The sequence below is a fragment of the Daphnia magna genome, linkage group LG7 (genome assembly GCF_020631705.1).
Source record: "Daphnia magna isolate NIES linkage group LG7, ASM2063170v1.1, whole genome shotgun sequence".
NCBI lineage: Eukaryota > Metazoa > Arthropoda > Branchiopoda > Diplostraca > Daphniidae > Daphnia > Daphnia magna.
In genome coordinates, this window is record NC_059188.1 from 11,372,545 (window position 1) to 11,400,187 (window position 27,643).

Sequence of the window (27,643 nt, forward strand, 5' to 3'; positions counted from 1 at the left end):
AAGTATGGGGGCAACAACAACAACAAAAAAGACCTATGGGTTACGATACCCATTGGGTCATTGGGTATTCGTTGGGCATCCGATGTCTTTTCTTTTTTTTTTTGCGGGCCTCCCTTGGTGTTGGCATCATCCGCCGTGAACCCCAGTTGTGTCTAAGACACCGAGACATCCATACATGTAAGAGCAGTAAAAGAAATTCCATTTCCGCCTTTTCTTTTCCCGTTCTCTGAGTCTCTTTTTATCCATCTATGTTTTTCTTTACAGTCAATTTAAAATCAAGACCTCACGCGGGATCCCCTCCCCCCTCTTTTTTTTTTTTGGGCTCTTACCATTACTCACAGACCGTGCCCACTCACTTCCGGTGGCTTTAGACTTCCCAGTGAACTCGCGCTATATCCGATTGTTAAGGTCTGTTACATTGACACAGTGATACCCATAGATCCATGGCAACAAATTCCAGCGACTGATTAGATGTCAAGATACGTCGATGTTGTACACGGTCCATTCGATTTATTTGCTGCTCTAAACGGGCTAACAATTTGGATCCATTTTTCAAAGACGTACATTATTCGTCCTTCCTTTCACGTCAAAGACAGAAATCGTTACGAGCTTACATAAGCAATCTCTCCTGTGTTGTCATCACGTTGATTGTTCGCATGGCATAACTTTATAATTCTTACACAATTTCGTGTTATAGACGACGTAAACAAGACAGTTGGTTCTTAACGTTTAGGGGCCTATTTTGTGTGTGTGTGTGTGTACGTCATAACATTAACATTTATCTTTGGCATTTTCTACAGGTGGGTCAAAAAGGACGTCCGTCTTTGTAGCAGAAACGTCAATTCGGATCGGTGTCCTGAAATAGAAACCTGAGAATAGCGTTTGCGGTGAGTGGGCAGTTGTTGACGTGTAAATTAAATAAAAGAGAACGTCACTGATGAAAACAATGGAAAGGTATCAACTACGTTCGTCATCTCAGAAGGAAAATACGCACTAGCATCGTTGTGAGCTTCTGTAACTGACGAACAATACAAAAATGTGAGAATCGGACAAAGAAGTTAAGCAAGCGGAAATCAAGAGCTCGTTAATTAGTTGCTGTAACAATGGCATAACTAATTTCATCCATGGTAACTCTTGTAAACCTATGCGATTTTTATTTTATTTTATTTTTTGTAATTCTCAATCTATTTTGAAAGGTGTGACGGTGAGCCCTCGTTTGATGAATCTCTTCAACTGCTAAAAGAAAATGAAATTCTAAAACATCGGGTATGTAGTACGTCAACACATCTGTCGGATCTGCATAGTTTTCCGTTAGCACTAATATCTGCTTATTTCTCCGTAATTATGTGCAGAATCCTCAAGTTGTTCTTCAACTCGCTACGAAGATGGTGAACGTGTCAAGTGCCACGCCACATTTTTCCCGCCTGATTGAATATACTGGAGAGGATATTGGAAACGCGCTCACAAAGTCCACGCAGACAATGCGCCAACGATCACAAAACGAGCTTACAACGGCTGAATCTCGACGTCGCAAACAGACACAACGGTCGACAAGTGCCATTGAATTACGGAGGCGACAGCGTCGATGCAATTGGGTTCGTATTGCACGCGTCAGATGTTTGATTTGTATAGAACTTAATGCTGTTCAACGATAGGTGAACCAGAATTTCTCTTCTTCCCTGTCTGTTTGTTCCGAGAAAACTGGGCAGAGTTGTTCTCTCTCTCTCTCTCTTGTATCGTGCGTCTTTTCGGGTATGTAAAATCCTAGTAATCCTTTCTAAATATAGCCGCATTGTTTTTAATTCTTTTTACCCTGGATTCCAGCAGCGAAATCCCCTTCATAATGGACACATACCCGACTTGTTTATGTGAAGCCTCGAATCGGTTACATGTGCAGCTTTTGCAGAGACACCATTCGGTAAGTCACTCTTTGTTTAAATCGTATGCGTTTCAACGCGCGAGATGGACAGGTGACATCATCCTCACACTGGAAAGCCGTGATGAGGATGAAGATGCTGTATGCGATTAGGCTTATTGAATGGCTCATCGTGATTTGATTTCGCGTTATCTTTTGAATCGCATTTCCGACTCAAATTGGAATTACTACTTGACATGCGTGTGTACACCCCACTTGATCCTTTTATCGGCTTTTGGCCATTGCGTAAGAACCGCCTCACATGATCACTGACTTATCTATAGCGTCGTAAACCATGGACATGAAGCTGATTGCTGACATTGTTTATGGCAAGCTGCGCGATCGTTTTTTTTTAGGTACAAAAGGGCAAACGATTCCCTGTACGGATATAAACGATAGGTCATGTGTGATTCGATTGTCAACTTGTGCAAGTTTGTAAACTGATTTATCCTCCCAACACTAGAGCTTCTTGTTTCTTTTAAAACGCGTAGCAATAAGAAATTCAAAGATCGTCAGGCTCTTAAACAACCATTTTGGCAGAGGAAACGTAAACAGGGTAGAAACGCACTAGCGCCAGGCACATAGAGGAAACCCTCCGCCGGATCAAACTCAAGGCTACAGACTGTAACTTGTAGAACAAACACGACGTGATACATTAAAAGGAAGCGTCAAAGCCAAGCCGATTTTGCGCGATGGATGAATTTCGTGATTCCAACGCGCACAAAGCCAAAACATAAAGGCCAATAAAGCAATTTAGCAAATGTTCAATTGCATATAAAAAGGATTATTACGCTACTCAATTCACACTGCCGCCAACGGAAAACAAAAAAAAAAAAAACAAAACAGCAACGTCGGATTGAAGGATGGAAGCGCCCAGCACGATTGTTGCTGTTTTGATTTCGGCAAGCTGTCAGATGTAACGCAATTTATGCCATCGCGTATGTGTGAGTTCCCCGGCGAGAGTGGATATCCATCAAACGTTCAGCGGTCGCTCAAATGCGTTAACACAAACGGTTTCAATACTGCAGGCTACAAATCATGTGCGCTTATAAATATGTACGATTCACTACGAGTGTTTTCTATAAACGTGTTCTGTTTAACCGAGCCGGCGCTTGAGATAAATTTGTTCAAACGGAGATATCATATGCGATTTTTTTAAAAGTCAAATTGAACGGCCAGGGCAATTGTCCAAATCGAATTTTTAAAAGAAAACACGTAAACAAGAAACAGGAAAAAACACATTTTTAATTGTAAAAAGAAAAGCCTGGAAAGGTCCAGTTGTGTCGCGGGTTTGTCTAAAAATAATACCCGCCGCATTGACAATTTGCCAAGTGTATAAAGAAGCGGAACTGTATTGATGTGCAAACCGCTTCAAATGAGAAATTTAAATTTCAAATGTAAAACTTTGCGTTGTTTTTACTGAGGGGGGGCTGGGAGAAAGAAAAATTTTACGTTCCTTTCATTGAGTCTAATTTTTTTTTTTTTCGCTTGTCGATTTTTCCACGAAACATTCTTTGAAATTCAATTATCGTCTCAACACGAAACGGGAAAACAGAATTTATTTCACGAGTTGGGACCCTGAAGGAAATGATCATTTAAAAATGGGCGTGTCTTTACTTGTCGACAAACTATTTTTCCTTGAACTTAACAAAGATGTGCGTTTCTCTTTCGAATGTTCTCACTTGGCGGCATCTATATGTAAGAACGTATACCACAAGATTACAGACCTCCCATAAATCTCTTGCTGTCTGATAATGCAAAATTCCTTTAGAATATCAGCGCACTGGAACAGAATCAAAAACAAAATCGACTCTTCTCTTTTCTCCCTTTCTTCACCTGTACACCGAGTTCTGGCGAACCATTGCGCTTCCAATTACGAAAAAATTGTAAACGAATTAATTTGATTAACGCGCAATGGGGAGGCACAACAGCCACAACGTATTGATTTTCCCCTAGTTTTCTAGCTCTTTATTGTTTTTGTTATTTTGTTTAGCCTCACATTTTCATTTTGTTGTATCGTGCTACTCGAAAAGCTATTTCACGGTCTCTTGTATAGACGATGCACATGACGTGTGATGGCTTCTTCTCGTGCTGGAACATAAGCAAGATTTATGAGCTCCCCAATTGATCTCCAAACAAACAAACAAAAAAATCGTCCCCATAATTTCTGGAGGGTCGTACAAAGGTCATTAGGGACACCGAAACAAAAATAACGCCATCGATTTTATCTTTCCATTAGTGCGTCTATCAAAGCACACGCTTGTCTGAACATGAATTTTTTAAAAATCACACAGCAACTTGTTGCTTTTTTTTTTTCCCCTGTCATCCCAGAAGAAAAAGGGCAAAAATATTTGTCGGATGTCTCGTTTCTTTTTAATCTTCATGGACAGATTCCGCGGAATAATTTTATTATGCAAAAGAAGGGAGGACGAGTATAGACGACATGGAAATGGCAGTTCGTTGTTGAAAGCCGATCAGACTGGTTGGCGTGAGCAGCGAACCGCGGAAAAAAGGGCCACCAACTGATCCCTAGTAGCAACGTCTAGGACGCGGCGCGTGTTAGCATTGAAGCAAAAGTCTTGGCAGCGAACAAAAAATAAAAAACGAAAGAAAATAGAACTAAAGATGAGGCGTTTTTACTTAAACAATCCGTCAGATCAATAACGTTCACGTGAAAGCAGAAAAATGTGACGTCTTCACTCCCGAAGAGAATAAACAATACCGTAGCTGATAGAAGAATAAAACAAAAGAAGCACGAAATTATGAAATCAAACTTTAAAAAAATCAAACACGATAAACTTCTCAGATACGAACGGGGTAGCTCACGTTACATGACGAACGACCGATATCGTCGAAAGTCAGTCCCCTTTTTCGTCCATCGTTCCACACGTCACACAAATGAGAAATTCAATGGATTACATCCTCTCAAACGAGATATAGCATTTCGTGCTATAATAATAACACGCACGATGGCTTTCTACCATCTTAACAGACTACGTCACGCAGTTTATGTTGGGGGCGGGAATGAATCCCGCAGAGATACGTTCAGGCATTCCCGAAAACCGGGCCTCGTTTTGTTTTTTTGTAAGGCCAACACAATATGAACTTCCGCCCATCATGTAGACGATATCTTCTTGTACAGTAAACTATTTTCTCGATATCTATCTTCAATGTCGATGCTGTAGATGGTTTCCTTTCTATATTACTGCCACCCTCTAGTTTTTCGTTGCTCTCGCAAATCCGTTCATGTCTCACAAATCTCATTTTGTCGTTACGAAGGCGACGGGCGCAAACCCCTTTACTCTTCCTTTTTGTCTTTCTTTTTCCAGCCAGCAAACAAATAATAAAAAAAAAAAGATATAAATCCGGATGACGACTGCGAAATTTTCTTCTCTCGGTTATCCGTTGTACTTTGCTGCTGTTGCTACAGGGATCCCTTCATCTTCTTTTCGTATTATCCCCCTTGTCTTTAGACTATATCCTTTTCGTCCTTTTGTACTCGGTTCGTCAACGGCTTGTTTGTCACACATCACGCCCGTTTGTTCTCAGCACGAGCCGAGTGGGAGCTTGAAAGTGTTGCATCTAAAACGAAAATCCCCTTTGAGTTTTTGTCTGGTCATCATTGCACTGGCTGTCTATCGTTATTCGTTGTTAAAGGCCGATCGATACGCTCGTGTTTCGCTCCAAGTGAATTCGGACAGCTAATCTTGCACGATATATTTTTTTAAAAAGAAATAACTAGAGACCAGCAGAAAGGACTGGAACGATCGAACACGGAATGGCGAGCGCAATTTTTTTGTAATCATCTCTCGTATAGAAATAGGAAACAGGTTGATGGAAAAGCGCTAACAGATCTGTCAACAGCGTGCGGAGGTCTAATTGAATCCATCAAAGCAATTTGATTAGATCCCGTCGAGCGTTCAGAATCGGGAGGGGGAAAAAAAAGACCGAGAAAATGAGAAATGACCAGTGTACCGAAGATATACTCCATCAACCTCCATCGTCCACACGTTTCCAACGAAGAGCTTGCCCCCTCATCCAGTATATTAGATCTTAAGGAATTAGCGGACGAGAAAAAGTCCAGTCCTGGAAATTCAGCAATCGTTTGGCTCAGTAAAACATCCCACTTTTATTCGAAGGGATGATCGCAATCAACGTTCCAATTTGACAATTATTTAAAAAAAATAATCATAAAAGAATCTTCCAAATTGCAATCGCAGTTGCGAACGGTACAAATAACACGGGAAATCGTAAACATGACACGAACTATCGATAAATAATGTTGTCACGGGCTAAGTACAAAAACAAAATAAATCAATGCCACAAAATAAAAAAGAAGATTCGATCCTACCAAAAAAACGAATAAAAGTGGGGAAAAAAAAATGCAATGACAGGCCCTCAAGAGTGGGCGAGAAGTTGGCGTCCGCCGTAGTTGCCGGTCTTTGCTGCGGCGGAGATGACAGCTCCTCTTTCTCTGCTCTCTCGCAATCCAAACCCATTTCCTTCCTTTTGCAGCCAGCAGCCAAAGACTGACTAGGCGGGCCGTAATCCATTTCCGTCTGTTGGGGGGGAAGGATTCACGGGCGTGACCCAGTATACAACTCAGACGTTGCTGAGGGGGGAGTGATCTCGAGAAAAATACAAACAAGAGACAATCAAAGGGCACAGTTGTCCCTCTAACAACAAGACATTTCCCCCCCAAACATCCATCAACTTTGTGACTCGTGACGAATCGAGATCGATCGCCAAAGTAGACAGATGAGGCGTCTCTATAGTTTTATTCTCGTCCGCCAATTCTTCCGCTACACGCTATTTTTGGAGTTGTAATAAGGAATCAGAAAGAGTCTCTGCAGAATGTTATGTCATAGGCGCTTTTGCAGCGATATCGTTCTGTCATAATTCAACTGGCCTCGTGCGTGTTCACTGGAGCACAAATTTTGATCGAACCGACTCGTTTTGAAATTCAGTCGTTGTTTACATCGCCATTCTTTGATTACCATTTGATTTATTTTTCCAAACCTTGAAAATTATCGCATTTGAGGGATGTTCGTGTATCAAAAATGCGGACGTGAATCACTGTTGAATCTTTACACCGATCGATTGGATAGTTAACTAAAAAGCGTTTAAAGGGCGTTTTTAAAATGTTTGATGAATGAATGATTTTCGTGAAATTCGGAAAACGACATGTACTCAAAAGCAATCCGTCTAATTGCATCAGTCAACGACGGTGCCAGAAGCTCTTCAACTAGATCTTAAAGCGCACAATTTGAAATGGTTGGTGTGCCATTGAGAAATCAAAGACTGTCGCAATTAACGTCGTCACATGCAATCGCCGTGTGTTCCACGGCAGCTGAGAGCTTCCTTCTTTCATCGCCATTGTCATCTGGCTGATTATTCATTCACAGAAGTGCAGCGGGCACTCCCCCAGAACGGAACGGACCGCCCCAAATAAAACCAAAAAAAAAAGAAAGTGCGACATCAGAAATAGCTGAGAAATGCCCTTCGGTGTTGGTCGACATTTGCATTGAAAAGATGATTTTCAACGTCATCACGCCCGTCCCTTGCGATGGAACAGCTGGCAATCATTGCAGAGTCGACACTTTTAGCGATAGAACCTAACAGTTTGGAAGGAGAATAGCCCGGAGTCAAGCTTGAACAATGGTTTTCTTATATATTAGTTTTTCAGTTGATATTGATTCGCGTCATGCCGTTGCTTTCCTACTGTCAAAGAATTATATTATAGCCCTATATTCTCCTCGGCTTTTGTACGCCCAAATCCGCTTTGCCTGGATGTATTGCTATTCGGATAGCATCTGCCCGAGTTGCCGCTTATTGCGTAATTCAGTTAACTTTGATGCGCCATTGGAAATCCAAATGGCTCTTTCCACATTCTCGGCTTTGCCGAGAATAAATTGGGCCGACCAATCATTTTTTTATTGTGTGTGTGTGTGTGTTTGTTTTAAATAGAATCAGCAAAACAACGCTCAACATGTTGCCAGACTTTAAGCCAAAGAGCCTCTTAACTTGCCTGTTGGCCTTTACGGTGGCCATACACTGCGAATCGTAAGCTGCGTAATCAACGTAGAGTCATTTGGTAAATGGGTTTTTAGCCTCTCCTCCCTTGGAGACGGAATTCTACAATGTTCATAACATTCTTGTTTCTCATTTCCTGTAATCAACCGTCCTCGTAATAGCATCCGTGCGTCATCGTATCTGACAACTGCGTAGCTATAAAGGTTGCCATGAATTCCGGCAAACATATTCGTACTAACGCGTTGATGAATGAATGCGTGGGTGTTACACTAGGGGGGTTGCAAATTTATAATGTTAGGTGAAACATTACAACATTCTTGTAAAGCACTTAATTAACAATCGTTGGACGAGCGTTAAATGGAAATGCCAAAGCCACAATTGCTGACAAAGACACAAGCCCTCTAAAATATTCTTTGAATTGAAGTAAAAGATTACCATTTAGGACGTCCTATAAGAACTTACGAGTATCACCTCCACAATAGCAAATTGGCATTTGGTTGAGAAGAGGGGGGATAACAAGAACACACTACAAATTCCCCCCAAAAAAGAAATCTTATCAAAAGAGGGAGAAAGTAAATCGTTGGCAAGGGATAGCAAGACGATTGGATGCGGAACAATTCTCAATTAAACAGCGTGTAGCGGATTATGTTTCAACTCTTTCGTCGCAAACACAGAATGAGTAGCATTTCCGGCAATTCAATTGAAAGCTACATTACAAATTACATTAATCAGCAATGCCAAGTTTTCTTCCTTCCGCTCTGTTGCCTATATACTTTGATGGCATATAGAGATAGATCATTGGAATGCGGCTCAGCTGTGCGACGTACCAAAGCGTTCCAATCATCCATTTTGTGTTTTCCTTTTTGTAAAGGTCCTTCTTATTCTTTTTGTTTTCTTTGTTTTTGCTGTTTGGATAGAAAACAAAAAGAATATGAATTTGTAGAGTCGATGACGTCAAACCCAATCATCCGTTGCCACGACTTTTCCTATTTGTCGGGCAAAAGTCGGTTGCATGTTCTTTTTATAGCCATCGTTCGTTAGAGCTCGCACAGCTATAGAATCAATCCGTGAATCGATAATCTTTTTCGCTAAAGTTCTCCTCAACGTGGACACACACCTTTTGTCAATGAACAGCTTATCCCCTTAACCATTTGATTCGATTTCCATTGACTCATTTTCGTTTCTACTTTCATTCAGTAACGTCTATTAATATACCGACGACGCACATATCAAGTGGCTCATTGTCATCAGTCAATCAAATATGACAGTGGAGGGTTGCCTAGCAAACGGCTAATCGGTCCGTTTCCATGCAGAAAACAGCCGCTTTATTGCCACTTTTAGTTATCCTTTTTTTTTGCCAAACAAACAGACACGTTGAATTGCTGTACGTTTCCCCCACACTCAGCGATGGGCTGACGGACAACATCTTGCCCGCGCACCATGATAGGTTGCTACTTCTCAATTAACGTCTACCATACGTGCCAACAATAACGATGCTCAAGCGCCGACAGCCGTCATCTACTTTTGCCATTTATTTCAGCTCGTCGGTTTCCTTCGTTGATAAGCACAAAGGGCATTGTTTGTGGAGATAAGACCTTTTCTCATTTTGGCTCCTGACATTTGCGGATATGTTCACTATTATCGGTGATATCATTGGAATACAAGTTGTACAAAGAGGACGATAGTAATAGGGAAAAGATGGCCGGATGATGAAGGGCACATGTCCTTATATAGTCGTCCCTTGTTTTTCTTGTTTTTTTTTTCATTTCTGTTTTCCAGGGTACAAGACTAGCAGACACGCGAATCCATAAGGGATAATCGAATTTTCATCCGTCTTAGTTTTGTCCGATTGCTTTTGATTTGTCTCCGGAGTAGTTTTAGATACGAAAGAGATGTAACATAAAAAAAAATGATAATAATAATTGAAAAAAAAATGATGGAATGAGAAATCAATCGGTGGGAAATGGAACTCGAACCGGCGTCAAAACTATTGGCAAAACTAGCAGGATGGTAGACAGTCAGGATTCGAAATATTAGTTTTCTTTGTTGACAACCTTTAAAATCTCTTTAAATCTTTTGTTTGAAAAACGGAACTTACCATAAATCTTTCGGGCCTGCCTCCACTTGTCGTAAAAATCAGTTGACACTCTTCCTCGTTGGGGAAAGCAATCAAAATAGCTGCGTATGGATCTGAATGGCAAACTGAGAATAAAACCAGGGAAGTCAATTTTACTCGATCTGCATCGTCTGACGACGTTCATTCACTTTGCGGATGCTGCCTTCAGCATTTGCATATTTCCTACAACTTTGACGTGATGTGAACACCTTGTTCCTTCACACAATCACCCCTTTTTTTCAAATTAAAGTCATTCGATTTTTAGTTAGCGAGGTAGCAACTTTTGTTATCAGCCCTAAGCAATTGTTGGCTGCGATATAGTGAAACCACCTGTTCATTTGCTAACACCAGACTATAGGATGCAGGTACAAAGTACGTGGGATCAGAGACATAACAAATCGCTTGGCTGTTTTTGATTTGCATCCCGTCACGTTCTCGTGGTGGTGTACCAGAAGATATGCGTGAATTCCGAGGATGTAAGAGAGAAAAATGTCAACTAAGTAGCGATGTGGAGGGGGGGAGGCTATGGATAAAATAGGGACATTGCAGCAAAGGAGCCTGTTAAGGATTCCAAACGTGGTTGCGTGATATTTTGGTATTCATTGAGCGTCTTTTTCTACCCTCGCTTAATGCCTCGCTTTTCCCTGAAAAATCCCCCATGACCCCGTGTAAAAGTTACTGGGGTATTAACGTTTTGGACAGCTCAACAGTAGACAGTAAAGATACAGTATAAAATCCAAAGACGGGGATGAAAACAACCTTATTTCGTTCCACCTTTTTAAAATTCAACTCACGTTGATGTCTGTGCATCACTCAGAAACCACTCGCCGCTCTATCCACTTACTTTTCCCATTGAATTTCTTGTCGTTAAGTACATCCAAGTTTTTGAAGACATCCTTCAAATGGAGGATCAGACCTCAAAGACCTGTGGTTTCGAGCTATTCTCTAACAGATTATTTGCTGCACGAAATTCTGTTTGCAATTTCTAGATTTTTTTAAAAAATTCGAATGACGTCATTCCTGTCCCATATACCTATGCCTTTGTGCATCACCGAACCGATTACGCGATCGAGGACACAGAGGTAGACCTGATTGATGGGGTTATTGGGTCGTAACAGATCGAATGACGTCCAATCATTTCTAATAGGGAATTAACCGAGTTCTCCATACGTGACTAACTGTGTCCGCTTTCTACACCCATTCTGTAGTACAGGAGCTTACTTTTCCACTTTGCTGATCTGAAAGGCAGCAGAAAGAAAGCTCATTGAACTAGTAAGCTGTTTTCAGAAATAATTGAGCGATTTTCTGAGACGCACGCATATCGTTTTGTCAGTACAATGTAGCAAATCATTTCACCAATGCCGTACACAGGACAATAAATCTCGAAATCCACATCAATGAATTGAACAAAAGAATATATCGTCTGTTCGCGTTATTGATGGAGTGACGAGTTATTGGGTTTAATTTGTTGGATCGATTCCATTCTTTACTCGTGAATAACAGACTAGCGATGAGAGTTATGCCAATGTTGCCCACTATGTGAACGACTGACGAATGGAATTCTGTCAATGCTATTATTAGCCTTGTTCAGCTCAAATTGACTTGTAAAAAAAAATGGCGACGTGATGACCGTCATTCAATATATAGAAAGACATTAATAGCGTCTGTAGTTGGGTGTCAACCGATGCCAACTAGTTATCGTTCGAATGCCATCGGATTGTCGAGAAAGTCAACGAAGGTCACAATGATGCCATTTGTCTCGCTAATGTAATAAAATAAAATACTGAGAAACGACATGCCTCTATTGTGCCAACGTGCCATATAATACGGGTACACGCATACGTGCATAACAAGTACACGTTGATACACGAGATTATTATAACATTGCAAAGAAGAATAGTTGCAAATGCTGCAACTGTGGCAACCGGCCAGCTATGCGTCCCGTCTTTGTGCACACGTGCTGCTGGAGCTGCAGCTTCCAGTAAAAACTTGTACTATACGCACAGACTCTACGACATGGGGCTGATTTCGTCTATAGAAGAGCTTGTGTATCAAGAAAATAATGTGAACAAGTGCATTAAAGAGAGTTTGCAGAACGGCTCTGCTTATATTCACGTTGGACTCGATCCTCTTGGATACAGTAGAGATGGCAGGTCTCTCCTGTATGTATACGTCTAATGAATCCTTTCAACTGGCTGAGGTGTGCGCTAGTCAGCACCGACCGAAATGATTGCATTCATCGACTAGCAATTCGTCTCTGATCCAGCTAAAGCCTCTTTTCAAATTCCAGCAGCTCTTTTGTGTACCTCACCAAAGATATGCGGGAAACCAAATGAAATTAGATCGTACGACTTTCCTTTCTTTTTTGTTCGGAGTGAGGATGTAGATGCCTAGTTACATCAAATTTCTTGAGTTGTACTTCTATATGTCCCAAGTGATACCCGTTGCCTTTAACGGATAATCGATCCTTTTCTTCGCGTTATAGTCTCAAGTTGTTTCAATGTGTCGCTAAGCGCTTGAGAAATATGATAGTCACGACTATTTTCGTTGTTGCATCAAAATCGAGGCAAACGAATACGTTTTAGATGCTCGGGGTTTGTTTTCCTCCATCTCCTAAGAGTTAAACAATGTTTTCTAATTAGGACTCTAGTTCCCCCTTTTTTTTATAATATTTAGTGAACACCATCCGCTCTTGTTGAGCAAACATCTGGGGGGTCTGAAATCATCTAACTTTTGTCCGCGACGAAAACAACTGTTGCTTTAAACATTTCTTTTAAAAGCACAGAGGCTAATCAAATCTGATCTCAAAAGTTTTGACGCGTGTCTCTTGTCACCCTTCTGTCGATGCGAGTTGCCAATCCCCGTTGTTGAGCTCGTCAGCGTTGTACAATATACAATCGCTCGCCTTTTCTCCGCTAGTCGTTTGCAAGTTCGATACGGCCCCTCGGAACAGTTTAATGAATCTCGCGTCTCCTTCCGGCTTTCAGTAACGAACCAACTGTTCTTCATCCCCTAATACTATCGACTTAAAAGCACATCGTTCGACGTAAGAACTTCGCCGGGTTTTCATCAAAACTTTTGCCAATGTCGACATAACCCTCTTGGTCAGAAGAATGAACAAAAGGACGTTGAACTATTCAGTTGTTGACTCCTCCGTCTGTTATTGGCATTTCGTCGAGTCGTCCCAGTAATAACTTCCCATCCATTGGGATTACTGGGGACGTTACTCGAACGTCCCTAATATCTCTATTGTGTCTGTATAGATCTGTCTTTGATAAGCTACTGATAACTTTGTTCTCTTTCTCGCCCCGACAAAGAACTACCCGTGAGTCTAGACGATCCTTCAACGGAAGTTTTTGGGGCTAAGTCTGTGTGCGACTCGATGTCAGTGTTGTAAACGAAACACGTTGACTGATTAACCCTTAAAAAACCAACGGGGCTTTCTAAAGAAAATGTTGTAGTTTAATATGCTCTTTGTTTTGATAATAACGTTAAGAACCCAAGTAGAGATTGCGTCCTTAAATCCCTGTTAGTCTGGCGAAAGTGAAACAATGCATGTCCAAAACACAGCTGTATGTACACGAAGATGATAAATCTACGACATGTACCTAATGAACCGATGTTCTGGTGGGGGCGAAAAACAAACGAAAAGCGCAACAGAGCCAAGTCTTGTGAATTGTTCACCGGATGGCGGAGTGACAACCAAGTTCGTTGTTGATTGCGGTAAAGCGAGAAACCAATCAGTCGGAAATTGAATGTCAAAGAAACAACGATGGGGACGCTGAAGTAGAGGGGAGGTTATCAAGTCTTGAGCAGGACCCTTGCAGGAAAATGTCTGATTAGGCGATGCAGCAGAAACTTGCGAGATTGTTGTCTTTTCGTCCGTCTCTCCTCTTCACGAAGGAGCTGTTCAAAATGCACAAAATTTATGCCGTCACATCAAGACGCTTTCATGCGTATACACGAACTATCCATCAAACTTTCAGTGACAGCAAACTGTTCGTCAATCGCGTGAACAAAGACTGCTTCAATGATGGCCCGTAACAAATCACACGCAGTTGTGTGTATCTACAAAATTACGTGTTTTTTGTTTTGTTTTTCAATATTTTTGTTTATAGCGCGGCGTGTGGTTGGGTTTTTTCAAATGCTATCCAGCAGGAAATTAAAGGCTTTGGGAAAGGAGCCGGCAAGAAATAAAGCAAACAAATCAAGTCGGAAGAGAAAACAAAACAAAAAAAGCATGCAGTAAAAATAAATGTGTGGTTCACTGGATTCCGTTTTTTGTCGCGCTCTCTCAAAATAAACTCGCGGGCCTGACAACTTGCCAAACAAATACACAAGAGGCGTAACTATTGCGCAAAAGCCATACGAGTTTCATCAACTTTATATACCAGACATTTTTATTCATATACACAGAAAAGCAGGACTGTGTTATTTAACTAGGAGTGGAGGGGAGTAACAAAAATAACTTGTCCTATAGTTGTTGTTGTTGTTGTTTTTGTTTTTTTACTACACACAAACAAAAACAGCAACGAGTTACAAAATTCAGCGTCAGTGAGTTGCAGCAGGGGTTGGGTGAGCAATCGATGCAATGGAAAACAGGAACGTATGCTGATCTCACTCTTTCTACGCAGACGCAGTCGGAGACACAGTACCCACTTGTTGCCTTAATGATTCGATTTACTCTTGTAAAAAGCTGAAATCCTGAAATGTCTTGATATTCGATACAGCACACAGAGGGCGCGAACAGCATTAAGGCAATTCTAGATGTTTGCGGTTAGCAAAAGTTGGATGGCCTAATGATTGTATTGCCATTTCTGAGAACCAGAAATTCGTAGCATGAACTGTCACGATGTCGACACGTGCGAACATATCGAAGCCAAAAAGATTGGCGTTTCAAAAATGCAAACGTTTTTTTTTTTGCCACATCAATCAGTTGAGGTGACGGTCGGTTGTTGAGGGTTGCCATGTTCTAACCCAGTGCTGCATGCAAAGATCGATCGTTCGCTTGGTTACCCTTAAAAACATTAGTTACCGATGTTGCAACGGGTCAAAACGTAAACACGTCAATACCCTATTTAGAATACGTGAATTCCTCTGCATCACGTTATCGAGATTTCTTTGTGTCACTTTGCACCATTAAATTTAATGGCCGTCCTTTTCTCCATTTTTATTGACATTTTGCTGTTCTCACTCTTGTTCCAACTCTCGAATCTTCGACTATAAAGGACACTCCCCGTGTCAGTGATAAAACTAAAGTTAGAATACAAGTCACGCGCAAATGGCCTCGACGTGAGTGTACCCAGCGCGAGATACTGCCGAGTCGTACACCTCTGTGTTTTGCGATAAACGCCATGATAAAACTCGATACTCTCTCTTATATTTACGTGTTATCTCGTGGCCAAAACTATAGGCTGGCGATTATTCTCGGAAGAACGGTGCGTACAAGAAATTATGTAAGTTCTGCGATTGCACGGCTTCGTACAAATGATGTAAAATTCAAAGGAAAGTTCTACATGACCCTATAGGTGGGCTGTATCTTGTTTACGTTTCTAACAGGTAGAAGGCCAATGAAAAAAGAAGGGGATTGTTTAATGAGCTTTTAATTTGCATGTTGTATGGAGATCTAATGCCAGTAAATAACATGTGTACCTTACCATCTTTAGTGCGTGCAGTAACAGTATAGCTTTGCAGAACCAGAGGAACCCAAAAAATACGTCGGGCCATGTAGAAATCACGTGGCATCAACAAACCGGACAAGCCCAGCACAACAAAATAACGTCGCTTGTATACAGGAGCGATGTTCTTTAATTAGAACTGGGCGGCTTGAAAAGAGGATGTTCGCTATAGTTCCTTTATATACAACGAGTTTCATTAACAGCCAAGTCTTATCTTTACGAGCCTTGTATAGAAATGTATTTCTTTTGCCCGTCTTTTTCGCCTTTGTATTATTTATTTCTTTCGTTTCCTTTCACAAGGCCTGGCCGTAAGATTAATGAATACGGTGGATTATCTCTCCTCGTAGACTGCCCCCACAGCCTCTTAATGTGGCCATACCAATTTCTTTTCGTCTCTCGGCTAATGATCTTACAAAAGAAACTCGAAGGAGATTTTTCGTAGAAGAGCCATGGAAGAATGGGCATCATTACAACAAGTGACGTCAAAATCAGAAGAAAAAGAACAAATGACGCCAGTTACGAGGCAGTTCGTGTGAGCGACGACTATTAGATGTTTTCAACAAAAAAAAGGAAGAATCATTTCATTCTAAGGGTTGAAATCAGTCCAAGTTTCTCAAGAAGACGATTAGCCGTGTTTCGCTAGGTGACAATAGCGAAATAATGTCTTTACACTAACGTTTTAGTCAATCGTTCGACGTGTTGATTTGTATTATCCGCCATGACACTCGACTCCTAGTTTATAATGTCCGTTAAAAGAATATTTTTTTTTCAAATTCTAAATGTAGGGCAACGATTATGTAACCTCTGTGCTCTAGAGAGCCCACAGCAGCTTAATCAGGCTACGTTAGCTTCGTGTGAAACAGTTTTGCTATCATCATCGTTCTCGGAATTGATTTTCGTTCGATCAATATTCTAATCGTGGAAAGACGTGCTTTACGTAACTGTTTTTGCAGGACTATGTCGATAAATCTTTGTCCATCCCTCAGGTCTGTAGATATAGGGGACGCCGTGATGAGACTTGATGAAGAGAGAACGATACGAATTAGCTACCACGATGACGTAAGAAAAAGAAATCAGTTTTCATCTTGCCTTAACCACTAGCAACAGCAAATTAGTTCTTCTTCTCATTATTTTTTATTAAAAAAAAAAATTTTTTTTTTTTTTTTTAAAAATTAAATTTATTTTTTTTTTTTTTTATTATATAAATTTTTTTTTCCCTATAATTTATTCTTTCAAATTTCTTATTAATTCCTACCTCTTCATGTTCTGGCTTTCCATATTCTTTGTTTTATGTAGCGGTACTCATCTAAAATTTTCAGAAGATCAATAAAAACCACATCATACTTAAAATAATGAGATACTCATATTTAAAGCTGGAGGGGATCCGAATATAAAAGAAAGCTATAAAAAGAAGGGACACGGAAGTTGGAAATCAAATAAGAGAAGCACGACACGCACGCAAGGAAAAGTGCCGGAATGAAGAGGTAGCACGCATGAACGAACACCCGACCGATTTACAATCGGCCGCATAATATGGTTGCCTACACGGAGAACGTTTTTACAGTGCCCATCATGACTATAGACGCGTGAACTGGACTCGGAAATAACGGCTGATGAATCAACGAGATTACAACGTATAGTACAAATAACGGACTCCATTATGTGCAACATGAAATAATTTATTTTTTTAGGAACCAGAATAGTCTTTGCTACACGGCGTTCATTGTCTCTTTCACTTCACACAACTGACTGTGTCTTTCGGTCTGTACGATATAGCGAACGTGGAATATGGAAGTTGAACGATACAACTTCTCAGTGTTATCCGGCCGTTATCAATAACCTCTTGATTATTGCTTTCCTGTCCCATATTTTAGGTTCAAAACAAAGCGCGAAATCGATAAGCGATGACGAATCGTTGTGAGGTTCATCGAGGACGAAGTAGAAAATATTAGCAGACACAGGATATGACGTGGCCGGTAGTTCAATGGCGCAACGTTGATTAGCCATGTTGTGTTACGTTCCCCGATACAAAGCTGCACATCCAGTGCGGAAAGGACGAACGAAGAAAAAGTTCCATCTTTTATCTCTTACGTATATACAAACAAAGAATCGTACCATATTAGTTATGAATTAAATAATCGTTTATTACTGCAAACGTTACAGAGTTCGAGTACGTCAAAGAGATCCGCATTTGTACTGCTCGCATTTCTCTGCTTTAGCGAACACATCGTAAACATCTTTGATGGATTCCGGAACAAATTCTTTGACAGCTTTTGTTAACGTTTCGGATTCAGCGAAGGATCGTGACAGGGTGCCAGCTTCGCACAGAAGACGCTGGATACATTCTTGCGAATTGAAGGCAGCAAAGACGACGTCGGTCAATCGATCGACTTGGGCGATGCTCATCGACGGACGAGCCGAGCTGGAAGACAAGGTTTTCGTGATCTCCTCTGTTTCACGACGCTTGCGGTTGCCTTTATTCGGTTTGTCGTCCATGTAATTGTTTTCGTAATCTTGGTAGTTGTTCATGTTATCATCGTAGTAAGGTTTCATATCTTCATACTCCTTCTTATCTTTGGTAGGTTTCTTGCCAAATTTCGGCAGAAAGACAAGCAACAAGATGAAAGGAAGTAAGATTGGCAGTACGACGATCAGTGGCAGAGCGAGGAACTTGGTGATGCTACCACCTCCGCCACCGCCGCCACCACCACCGCCGCCACCAAGAGCGTCAGCGTCGTCGGAGATGACCAAAGGTGTCAGCGGGATGGGAGCTGTATACGATGGACTAGGTGAATAAGATGGAGGGGCGTATGATGGCGGAGCATACGATGGAGGAGATGAGTAAGGTGCGCTGGCGTAAGGCATCGGTGCGTAAGAATTCATCTGTTAAACATAAAGGCATTCAAGCAAAGACATGTAATAGGGTATTACTAGAAAGTTGAATGTTATTAAGAATTCCTTACAGTTGAGTCTATTTTGGAGAGCTGGTAACTTTGCAGGAGAAGACGAGCTGATGAACTGCGATGTCATACGTATCGTTTACCTTCCTTTATATACGGTCCTGGCTTTCAGGTGTAGCTCAAGAGATTGTCTGTATTCTAATGACGTGCAGGTCTACCTCATCAATATCGTTTACCGAGAACTTATTCTTAATGGGACAGTAAAGGGAAGAAGGTCACTTCATCTTTTTCTCTGTCTTGAATAGTGGGACGATGGGATGTTGATTTAGAATTATCCCTGGTCAATTTCTGATCAAAGTCGTTAAGGTTTCTTAATTATCTAGGATTATTCACATCTGTTGAAATTTAATGTTTCTTTGAAATCGCTCAATTCACTAGCTGAACTACATGGAATCAAGGTTCAATCAAGTGATCTTATACATTCCTGCTGTTCATTGAACAACTATACTCGAGTAGCTGATTATCATCATTCAATGCCAAATCATACGTAAATTTCTGTGGCTAACCATGAGCGTTAAATTTTTGAAAATTTGACATGACTCGTGAACCTAGTCAAGTGAAGAGTTTGTTGGGTACTTGAGAAATGAGGACAGCTTCTTCGAGTACATTTTAACTCACTCTAAACCATACATTTTATTGGTATTGATCAAATCAATACCAAACGTTTGTAGAGGGGAAAAAGTCAAGACAATCAGCAGTGAAATTTCCATGTGCAATCACAGGCTCTTTATTTGCGTAAGGCAGAAGCGCTTGCCATTGTGTGCTTCTAAAAAAATTTAGACTATTGGTTTGCAGATGTAGCATTTTGTGAAACTTAACTACTATGTATCGTAGCAAAACTTTCCTTAAGGCAGATGAGCTTTGGTACGTACGATTTTCAGAACTGATGGCATTGGTTGCTTGGACAGACAGACCCAGCTATGAAGGATAGCTAGCCAAAGATTAATGTACTCTTCGACCCTGACATTGAAAATCATTTGTTTGGCATTTATACTTTTCGTAAAGGCTCTATCCTGTCCACACATCACATTTGTCATCATGGGCTTTAACGCAAAAAAGCGTTTACTAAACAACTGTTAAAAGAAAACCATCTGAAATGTGAATGTATCGTCAATTCATTCGTTTATTGCATATGCAGATTAGAAAAAAAACACAGAATGTGTGGCAAAATTGAATAGCCCGAAATAATAATTAAAAAGATAAATTAAGTATCAAGTCTCGTCAAGCAATTAAATTAGGGGAAAAGCACAGTTATTTGTTGACTTTAAGGGATCCGCATTGGTACTGCTCGCATTTTTCTGCTTTTGCGAAGACATCGTAAGAATCTTTGATTGATTCTGGAACAAAGTCTTTGACAGCTTTGGTCACCTGTTGAGTCGTGTCGGAGAAAGAGCGTGATAGGGATCCAACTTCGCACAAGAGACGCTGGATACATTCTTGCGAGTTGATGGCAGCAAAGACGACGTCAGTCAATCGATCGACTTGGGCGATGCTCATCGATGGAAGGGCTGACTTGGAAGATGAGATTTGCTTGTTCTTCTCTGCTTCACGTCTATAGCGGTTGCCTTTATTCGGTTTGTCGTCCATGTAATTGCTTTCGTAATCTTGGTAGTTGTTCATGTTATCATCGTAGTAAGGTTTCATATCTTCATACTCCTTCTTATCTTTGGTAGATTTCTTGCCAAATTTCGGCAGAAAGACAAGGAACAAAATGAAAGGAAGTAAGATTGGCAGTACGACGATCAGTGGCAGAGCGAAGAACTTGGTGACCATACCACCTCCACCACCTCCACCACCACCGCCACCGCCACCAAGAGCGTCAGCGTCGTCGGAGATGACCAAAGGTGTCAATGGAATAGGAGACGCGTATGCCGGAGCTGGAGCATAAGATGGAGGTGCGTAAGATGGAGGGGGTGCAGCATAAGGACTGGGAGCGCTAGCATAAGGCATTGGGGCGTAGGCGTTCATCTAATAGGTAAAAGTTAAATGTAACGTTTGAATTGAAGTATAATACTGGGTTGAAATAATTTCTTACGATTGAATGCGGCTGTTGAAGAGCAGGGATGTTTACAGGAGAAGATGAGCTGTTGAACTGCGGTGCCAAACGGATAGTTCATCCTCCCTTATATACGACCAGTAATCGATACTTTTTAACTAAAGCAGGTACATTCTAAAAATGTCATTAAATTTTACCTGGAAATGACCCTGATTGAATAATGTTCAACAAGAAGGAGAGACAAGAGTAGGGATCCTGTAATTACCATTATCCTACTATCATTTCCGAAAATCAAATCACTTAAATGATCTCCATTTTCTTAACGATGGTGCAAAAACATCACGCAATCAAGCTCGTGTATCTATGAGTTAATTCCATTCTCTAGAAGCTGTGACATTAATATCGTCAAGGCTGGATCACGGTGTGGAACACATTCTTTAATCTAGAATTTGTACTATTTTACAGAAGATTAGGTTATATAAGTTGAATAAGTATAAACAAATTGTTGCACCTCCGTGAATTGGCGCTGCTCTAGCGAAACTGTTTCTCGCGAGTCGTGAACTAGGTGATTCTTAAATGATGTGTTGATTGTGCAAGCAAACTGGTACCTTATGTGCGTATCATTGTATTTTTAGCTAACGAGAATCACACGTTATTTATGAGAATTGTTGCCTATTTAAGACGTAAAAACATCGTCGTATCGAAGCACTTAGTGCCCTCAACAATTCATTGTGAATTGTACACAAGTTCATTGTGTTCTATGTTGCCCGATGAAGAAACATTTTTACAAGGGAAATTGTTTGCGTTAGCCAAATTCATTTATTAAATTTTCCCTTCTGTATGATTTGATAAATATTTAATAGATGTGCTCCAACCAATTTCAATTTTGTCCTTTATCGGTTACGGGAAGATTCGTTAACAGTTCTGATGAGTTATTTTACTTGACACGTATTCTAGAAACAAAAATAAACTGAATGTAAGAAGAACTTGTGGCTGCATGTTTTATTGTTGGGATACAGATCATATAAATACAGCTAAATAATCATTGAAAAATTCAAAGGAATATGTAAGTTGCTAAACTCTGTCAAAAGTATTAAATTAGTTTTTTTAAAAACATAGCAGTTATTTGCGGACGTCGAGGGATCCACATTTGTACTGCTCGCATTTCTCCGCTTTTGCGAACACGTCGTAAGAATTCTTGATAGAATTCGGAACAAACTCCTTTACAGCTTTCGTCATCATCTGGGCTGTGTCAGAGAAAGAACGTGAAAGAGAGCCGGCTTCGCACAGGAGGCGTTGGATACATTCTTGAGAGTTGATGGCAGCAAAGACAACGTCGGTTAACCGATCGACTTGTGCGGTGCTCATCGATGGCAGGCCCGAAGAGGACGATGAAATATTCTTGCTGTCTGCTTGGCGACGCTTGCGGCTGTCTTTGTATGGTTTGTCGTCCATGTAACTGTTGTCGTATTCTTGGTCATCGTAGTAAGGTTTCATATCTTCATACTCCTTCTTATCCTTGGTGGGTTTTTTCCCGAATTTAGGGAGAAAGAAAAGGATTACAAGAAAAGGAAGTAAAATTGGGAGTACGACGATCAGTGGCAGAGCGAAAAACTTGGTGATACTACCGCCTCCACCACCACCACCACCGCCACCAAGAGCGTCAGCATCGTTAGGGATGACCAGAGGTGTCAGCTGGATAGGAGCTGTTTGAGGAGCTGCGTAGTCTGCAGAAGTTGCATAAGATGGTGGGGCATATGACGGAGGTGCATATGATGGAGGAGGTGGCGCGTAAGACATAGGTGCGCCGGAATAGGGCATCGACATCGGAACGAAAGAGTTCATCTGTGAATGTAAAAAGTAGAAGTAGTTAAAGTAATTGGCTTTACTTTTTTTGAAATGTACGATATATTTACATTGGCGTTAGTGGAAAATAACTTACGATTTTGTTTTGTTTTGAGGAGCTAGTCCCTTTACCAGAAGAGAAGAAGTGAATAACTGCGTTGTCTAACAGTTTGTTCACCTGTCTTTAAATAGGGTCCACGGATAACATTCGGGTTAATACGGCTGAAGAAACGAAAAAATCATTAGCGTTTACCTAGAATGCATCCCGTCTGAAATTGGCGGAGCGACGGAGTGACTAAAGGTCACGTAAGATGTAGAAGGTTAGCCTTGGGACTTTTAGCTTTCCATTTCTCAGAACTAAGTCGTAATCGTTTTCAAAAGTCTTTACTTATAGAAGAAAACTTAAATTAATGAATTTTAAGAAAACGGTGGACCTTTTTTAAGCATTTAATATTGTCAAACCTTTGATTATAACAAGGTAAAACCACAGAATAAAAAAATGGGACATTATAAGTATTTTCTGATATGGATCTAAGTTAACTTTCCACTAGATGGGGGTAATGGTTTCACCACTTGATGGCTTCGTTATTTCGCCGCTAGCCGCTAGGTGGTATCAAACGTGTGTCAGTATGTGACCAGCAGAGTTCATGGCGTACAATACGTGCCACGACCCATGGGGGAAAGAATGCTTGATAGGTAAATGAAATTGTGAATCTTTATTCATTTTCTGGTGTTGCTAAACTTCAGCTGATGCGGTTGCATGGATAATGGGAACAGATTGTTCATCTTGTCATAAATACCTACCTATATAATACTAGTTAGTGAAGAAAAAAAGTCACTTTGAGCTACATCTGAGACGCGTAGTCACATTTTACCTATTTTGGCTTCCCTTACCTAGAGAACACGAACCAACGGAAGCCCGATTTTGAAGTTGGGACTAATACCCGTTAATCTTCCTTTGAAAGCTTCTCTTTAATGACAGCTTGAATAAAATGTAAATTAGGACTTAGCCCATCTTGAACAGCTTGATTTTTTAAAGATTTGGCTCCAGCTGTTAATTGTGTTGCATTTCTCTACAGGTTAAACATCATTCTTCCATGCCATATTTGTTTGCAATTAGAACAATCTTGAATCAATTGGATCTAACATTTGAAAGGTGAATTCATTATGATTTAACAAAGTTTTACATAATAGTTGATCAGGATGACAAACTGTATGGTACAAATCATGTGATAGATTAAGAAATCCTGCTTTTTCTTTGTAATACCTGTCTAAAGCTACAAGAATGTTTGCTTTTTAACTTTGCTTGCATGCACTTAAATACAAGTGCAATGCAACAAAACTGGTTGGTAGGTTTGGGTTTAGGCAAGGAAGAAACATTCTGTTCCCTTATCAAATAATGTTATAGTAACTTCTTTTGTGAGTGATATAGGTACAGAAGTCTATGACAATGGGAAATGGGGACAGTTTCACTAATAATGGGTTTTCCTCATCACACCCTAAAGTAAATTTGGGAAAGTAATCACATGGCTGTGTTACACATTCTGCTAATAGGTTTCCCCTGTAGAAATTTAATTGTTATGTTTTGTACAATATTTTCCCTTCAGAACAACTTTGCTGCAGGATCAGCAATTACATTCATGCAGTTCTGATTAAGAAATACTAATCAATATTTTTATACTACCATGGATGGCCTACAGAACAAGAAGGAAAGAAAAGGTAACAGTCTGAAACTTTTGTGTTTAATACAGTAGAAAATTTGAATGACTCTTTAGGTTGCAATGGAAAAAGCCATATCCCTTTCTAATAATGGAAGTTTGTGACATTTTTAACGGAAGAAGACAACATAAGCTAATTGGTGTTAAATGCAAAATTGTATAGATTAAAAGGAAAGAAGATTAATGCTTCCTACAAAAATTCAGGCTGTAGTTTGAGATCTGGATGGTTTTCTAATTTCTTCAGTTACAATGCAAGGGGTTATTTAGACAGCACTGGAATTCACCCAAATTAAGTGAGTGATCCTTATATTTGGTAACTTTTGTAAGTTGTTTAACCTAACATTGGACTGTGCAGCAGAAGCAACTGGCAGAAACTGTTGTGATTATGTGTAATATGTATTTATTCAGAAAGATGAGAAAAAAAAGTATCACACTTATGAATAGGGATTTCATCAGCTGTGACTGATAAAGAATAGGGTTTAAATATGTTCGGTTTGAGACAAGATGATCATTTGTTAATAAGCTGTTCACACACCCTAAATTGACGGCAACTACTGCATTGGGGTAAAGATTCTACAGGTGAGTAATTACGGATGTCCTGATCTCTAGGATTAACTTTAGAAGAAAGTCACCGCTTTGTGTATTAAAGAGTTCTTCTGCAACCAAGTAGCGACCGGGGTTCGGCTTTGTGAATTCATAATCGTCCAGTGTTTGAGTGTTTCTTTCAATTCCCAAAAATTATTTCACTGTAATGGCAACAAATTAAAGGAACAGGACAAGAGTAGTTGACAAGGTAATTTTTTTTAAATTATTATTGAAAGTTCATTGTGACATTGTTAGGATGTAAGTCATTCGATCTCTTATTGCAGTCCGTTTGGTAGCTAAATCCCGTTCACAAACAAGGCAAATTACATGAATTTGCCAGTTGCAATTTGCTCGTCAATCGAATTACAAATGGCGTTCATCAGTTTGGCAATGAGGGTGTCAATTCGTTTTCTCTTGTTACCAATAGGAATCGCAATTCGTTTTCAGAATTATTTTAAACTTGCATGGTTCATTAGACAGGGGCTGCTCACCGGAAATGGGAACTAATTCTGGAGGTATTAAAGTAATTTTGGTTTATTGTTAGGTTAGCAAAGGTTTAGAGCTTACGAATCCCACGTCGAGCGATCCGATTATTTGTCATGAATCCATTCCATATTTTCTGGGTAAATTCGGATCTGCTATATTAAGTAGATGTTGGTCTTTCTGTTCAAATTCAACCTTTTTTATTTATTTGTCTGTTTTTCCTTTTTTTTTTTTTTTTTTTCATTCATTTCTCATTTGGATAGAATTAGAAGAAGAATCGCAGGACACCAAGACTGACAGCAAGACGCCAGGGATCATAAACCAATGACTAGATAACCACGTTGGATTGTTCCTTCGTGAAGAAATGTATCCCCGCTCTCTCCCTACAGTGGTAATTGCACATAAAGAAAACATGTATAGAATGGTCAAATGTCAATACAGCATCAAACATCTAATAAAGTTAATCTCGCTAACTGTTTAACATCTTCTCCTTGCTTGTTTTAATGTCGTATCACAATTAACATTTCACAATGGCTATATCCAACAGTTAAAGCCAACAAATTTTACAAAGTTGTAATTCAGTCCACATTGAAACCCAAACAAACAGATTTACATGCCACACCAGAGATGAAGGGGCTCTGTGCCACACTAGCCAGTCTCTGCAATTAAAAAGACCGTATTTTCATGTTAGGTGTATATACCAAAAAGTTTGCATATTTGGCCAAAATTCAGTATTTTTATTTTGGTAATAAAAATTATTCGCTGTGTCCCAAATTGTATGGAGATTACAAGTCTCTGATTCGTTTCGTTGTGTGCTTTGTATTTCTGAAGTTCTTCGTTACTTCCGCTACACTTCCGTAAATACAATTCCGTGCATAAAAGGCAGTAAGGCACCCTAAGTTAAAAATCAAGTCGATCATATACGAGTGTGTTCCATATTCCAGAATGCCTATTGTATAAGGTTTTTAAAACCTTTGTTGCTTCGCATTAAAACCTCAAAGATTGAACGCTACCGTCGTCTGTCATGTCCGCCATTACCTACGTAGACATGTAAACATTTTCGCTCTGTTGTTTTTTCAAGTTTTTCCCTTGTTTTGTGCATCTATACCAACGAGTAAGTAACCTGTAATCATTATTTTTATCCAGGCGTTACTATTTTGCTTTACTTTTAGAGTTAAGAAGGTGGAAGCCTCTTATGTTAACCAGCAATGATAAGTTGAATGCAGATAGCAAGCAAGCCAATGCTCAGCTGGTGCTTTGAAAATGCAATCTTCTGATTTTTCAAAGGTTTGATGTCCCCCAGTACTTCTTCAGAGTATAGCAGAAATATTATTGGCAAATTTTCTGCTAGACTATTACTTGGCAGTGAGTCTCTCGCATAGAATCATGAGTAGACTTAAAAGGATTGGCTGAACTGTTTCATGCTTGATCCCACTAGCTGAGCTATTACTATTTAACATATCTTCCTTTTTCATCTATATCTAGATAACTAAATGGCTTAATAACCTTTTTCATCTTTGTATTCAATATTGTGATACTTCAGTGTACTAGATTTCCTGTTTTGAACTTCTTGAATCTTCATTCAACTAGCATAGCTTTATGACAACTGTTTGTGACATACTTGTTGAAAGGAGATTGAAGATATGGAATGTTTGATAATCAGTTAGCAAAAGATTCCTTTTTTACAGAAGTAGCATTCCCTGCCTTCATTCAGTTTCATCATTATGCTCCCAGTAGTTCTAGGAAACTCTTCAAGTTAGTTTTTGTTTTAAGTTTTGTCATTTTTAAAATCCTAGCAAACCATAATCATACTTTGATCTCTTTTTTATCTATTCTTATGTTGTCATTTTATCTTATTTCTTTACATCTATTACACAGGTCAATAAAAAAGAAAGTCCTGGTAGCCGCCTCATCGTCGCCTTTGTCTTCGCCTTTGCCTTCGCCTTTGCCTTGGCCATCGTCTCATCGCCATCTTCACCTTTGCCTCGGCCATCGTCTCATCGCCGTCTTCACCTTTGCCTTCTCCATCATCTCATCGCCGTCTTCGCCTTTGCCTTCTCCATCGTCTCATCGCCGTCTTCGCCTTTGCCTTCTCCATCGTCTCATCGCCATCTTCACCATTGCCGCCGTCTTCGCCTTTACCTTCGCCATTGCCCTATCGCCGTTTTCGCATTCGCCCTTCACGGAAAAGTCCATCGAAAAAGGATGCAGCTCAGCAGACAGCCCACGGCGATGGAAGGACTTCATCGTGGATCGTCGCCTTGGTATTATTTTGTTTTGTATTTGTAGTGTTATGTTTAAGTTAACCCGTTGG

At 40.2% G+C, this 27,643-nt stretch overlaps 3 protein-coding genes and 2 long non-coding RNA genes across 24 annotated transcripts; 2 read left to right on the forward strand and 3 right to left on the reverse strand.

Annotated features, from left to right (window-relative positions):
- The first annotated feature begins 804 nt into the window (after nucleotides 1–804).
- On the forward strand, nucleotides 805–17,440 carry LOC123474746. 3 transcript variants are annotated; one of them, XR_006649759.1, is made up of 7 exons: nucleotides 805–1,127; nucleotides 1,197–1,266; nucleotides 1,353–1,595; nucleotides 1,656–1,752; nucleotides 1,828–1,918; nucleotides 17,039–17,226; nucleotides 17,307–17,440. It is a non-coding gene; the product is annotated as an uncharacterized LOC123474746 (long non-coding RNA). The 3 variants fall into 3 exon arrangements; XR_006649758.1 differs by having other exon boundaries at nucleotides 17,039–17,412; XR_006649760.1 differs by lacking the exons at nucleotides 17,039–17,226; nucleotides 17,307–17,440 and adding an exon at nucleotides 16,729–16,889.
- A 431-nt stretch (nucleotides 17,441–17,871) lies between these two features.
- Nucleotides 17,872–18,619, reverse strand: LOC123474745. The gene has a single exon (XM_045177260.1). The coding sequence runs from the start codon at nucleotides 18,605–18,607 to the stop codon at nucleotides 17,918–17,920; it is 690 nt and encodes a 229-aa protein (XP_045033195.1). The 5' UTR covers nucleotides 18,608–18,619; the 3' UTR covers nucleotides 17,872–17,917.
- A 1,309-nt stretch (nucleotides 18,620–19,928) lies between these two features.
- Nucleotides 19,929–20,673, reverse strand: LOC116926348. Its single transcript, XM_032933207.2, has one exon. It carries the CDS (start codon nucleotides 20,668–20,670, stop codon nucleotides 19,954–19,956), a length of 717 nt encoding a protein of 238 aa, XP_032789098.2. The 5' UTR covers nucleotides 20,671–20,673; the 3' UTR covers nucleotides 19,929–19,953.
- Nucleotides 20,674–21,685: 1,012 nt separating this feature from the next.
- On the reverse strand, nucleotides 21,686–23,435 carry LOC116926342. The gene is made up of 2 exons (XM_045177259.1): nucleotides 22,641–23,435; nucleotides 21,686–22,543 (listed from the first exon to the last, which is right to left on the reverse strand). The coding sequence occupies exon 2, from the start codon at nucleotides 22,541–22,543 to the stop codon at nucleotides 21,821–21,823; it is 723 nt and encodes a 240-aa protein (XP_045033194.1). The 5' UTR covers nucleotides 22,641–23,435; the 3' UTR covers nucleotides 21,686–21,820.
- Nucleotides 23,124–27,455, forward strand: LOC116926343. 18 transcript variants are annotated; one of them, XR_006649756.1, is made up of 9 exons: nucleotides 23,124–23,239; nucleotides 23,623–23,699; nucleotides 24,151–24,262; nucleotides 24,319–24,840; nucleotides 24,932–25,054; nucleotides 25,391–25,469; nucleotides 25,593–26,443; nucleotides 26,502–26,616; nucleotides 27,208–27,455. It is a non-coding gene; the product is annotated as an uncharacterized LOC116926343 (long non-coding RNA). The 18 variants fall into 18 exon arrangements; XR_006649743.1 differs by having other exon boundaries at nucleotides 24,319–25,469; nucleotides 25,593–26,214; nucleotides 26,274–26,443; XR_006649742.1 differs by having other exon boundaries at nucleotides 24,319–25,054.
- Nucleotides 27,456–27,643: the final 188 nt, after the last annotated feature.

Excerpts from the sequence above, each read along its gene's own strand:
- LOC116926348 (XM_032933207.2), bottom strand. The coding sequence starts at position 20,670 with ATGAACGCCTACGCCCCAATGCCTTATGCTAGCGCTCCCAGTCCTTAT.
- LOC123474745 (XM_045177260.1), bottom strand. The coding sequence starts at position 18,607 with ATGCCTTACGCCAGCGCACCTTACTCATCTCCTCCATCGTATGCTCCG.
- LOC116926342 (XM_045177259.1), bottom strand. The coding sequence starts at position 22,543 with ATGAACTCTTTCGTTCCGATGTCGATGCCCTATTCCGGCGCACCTATG.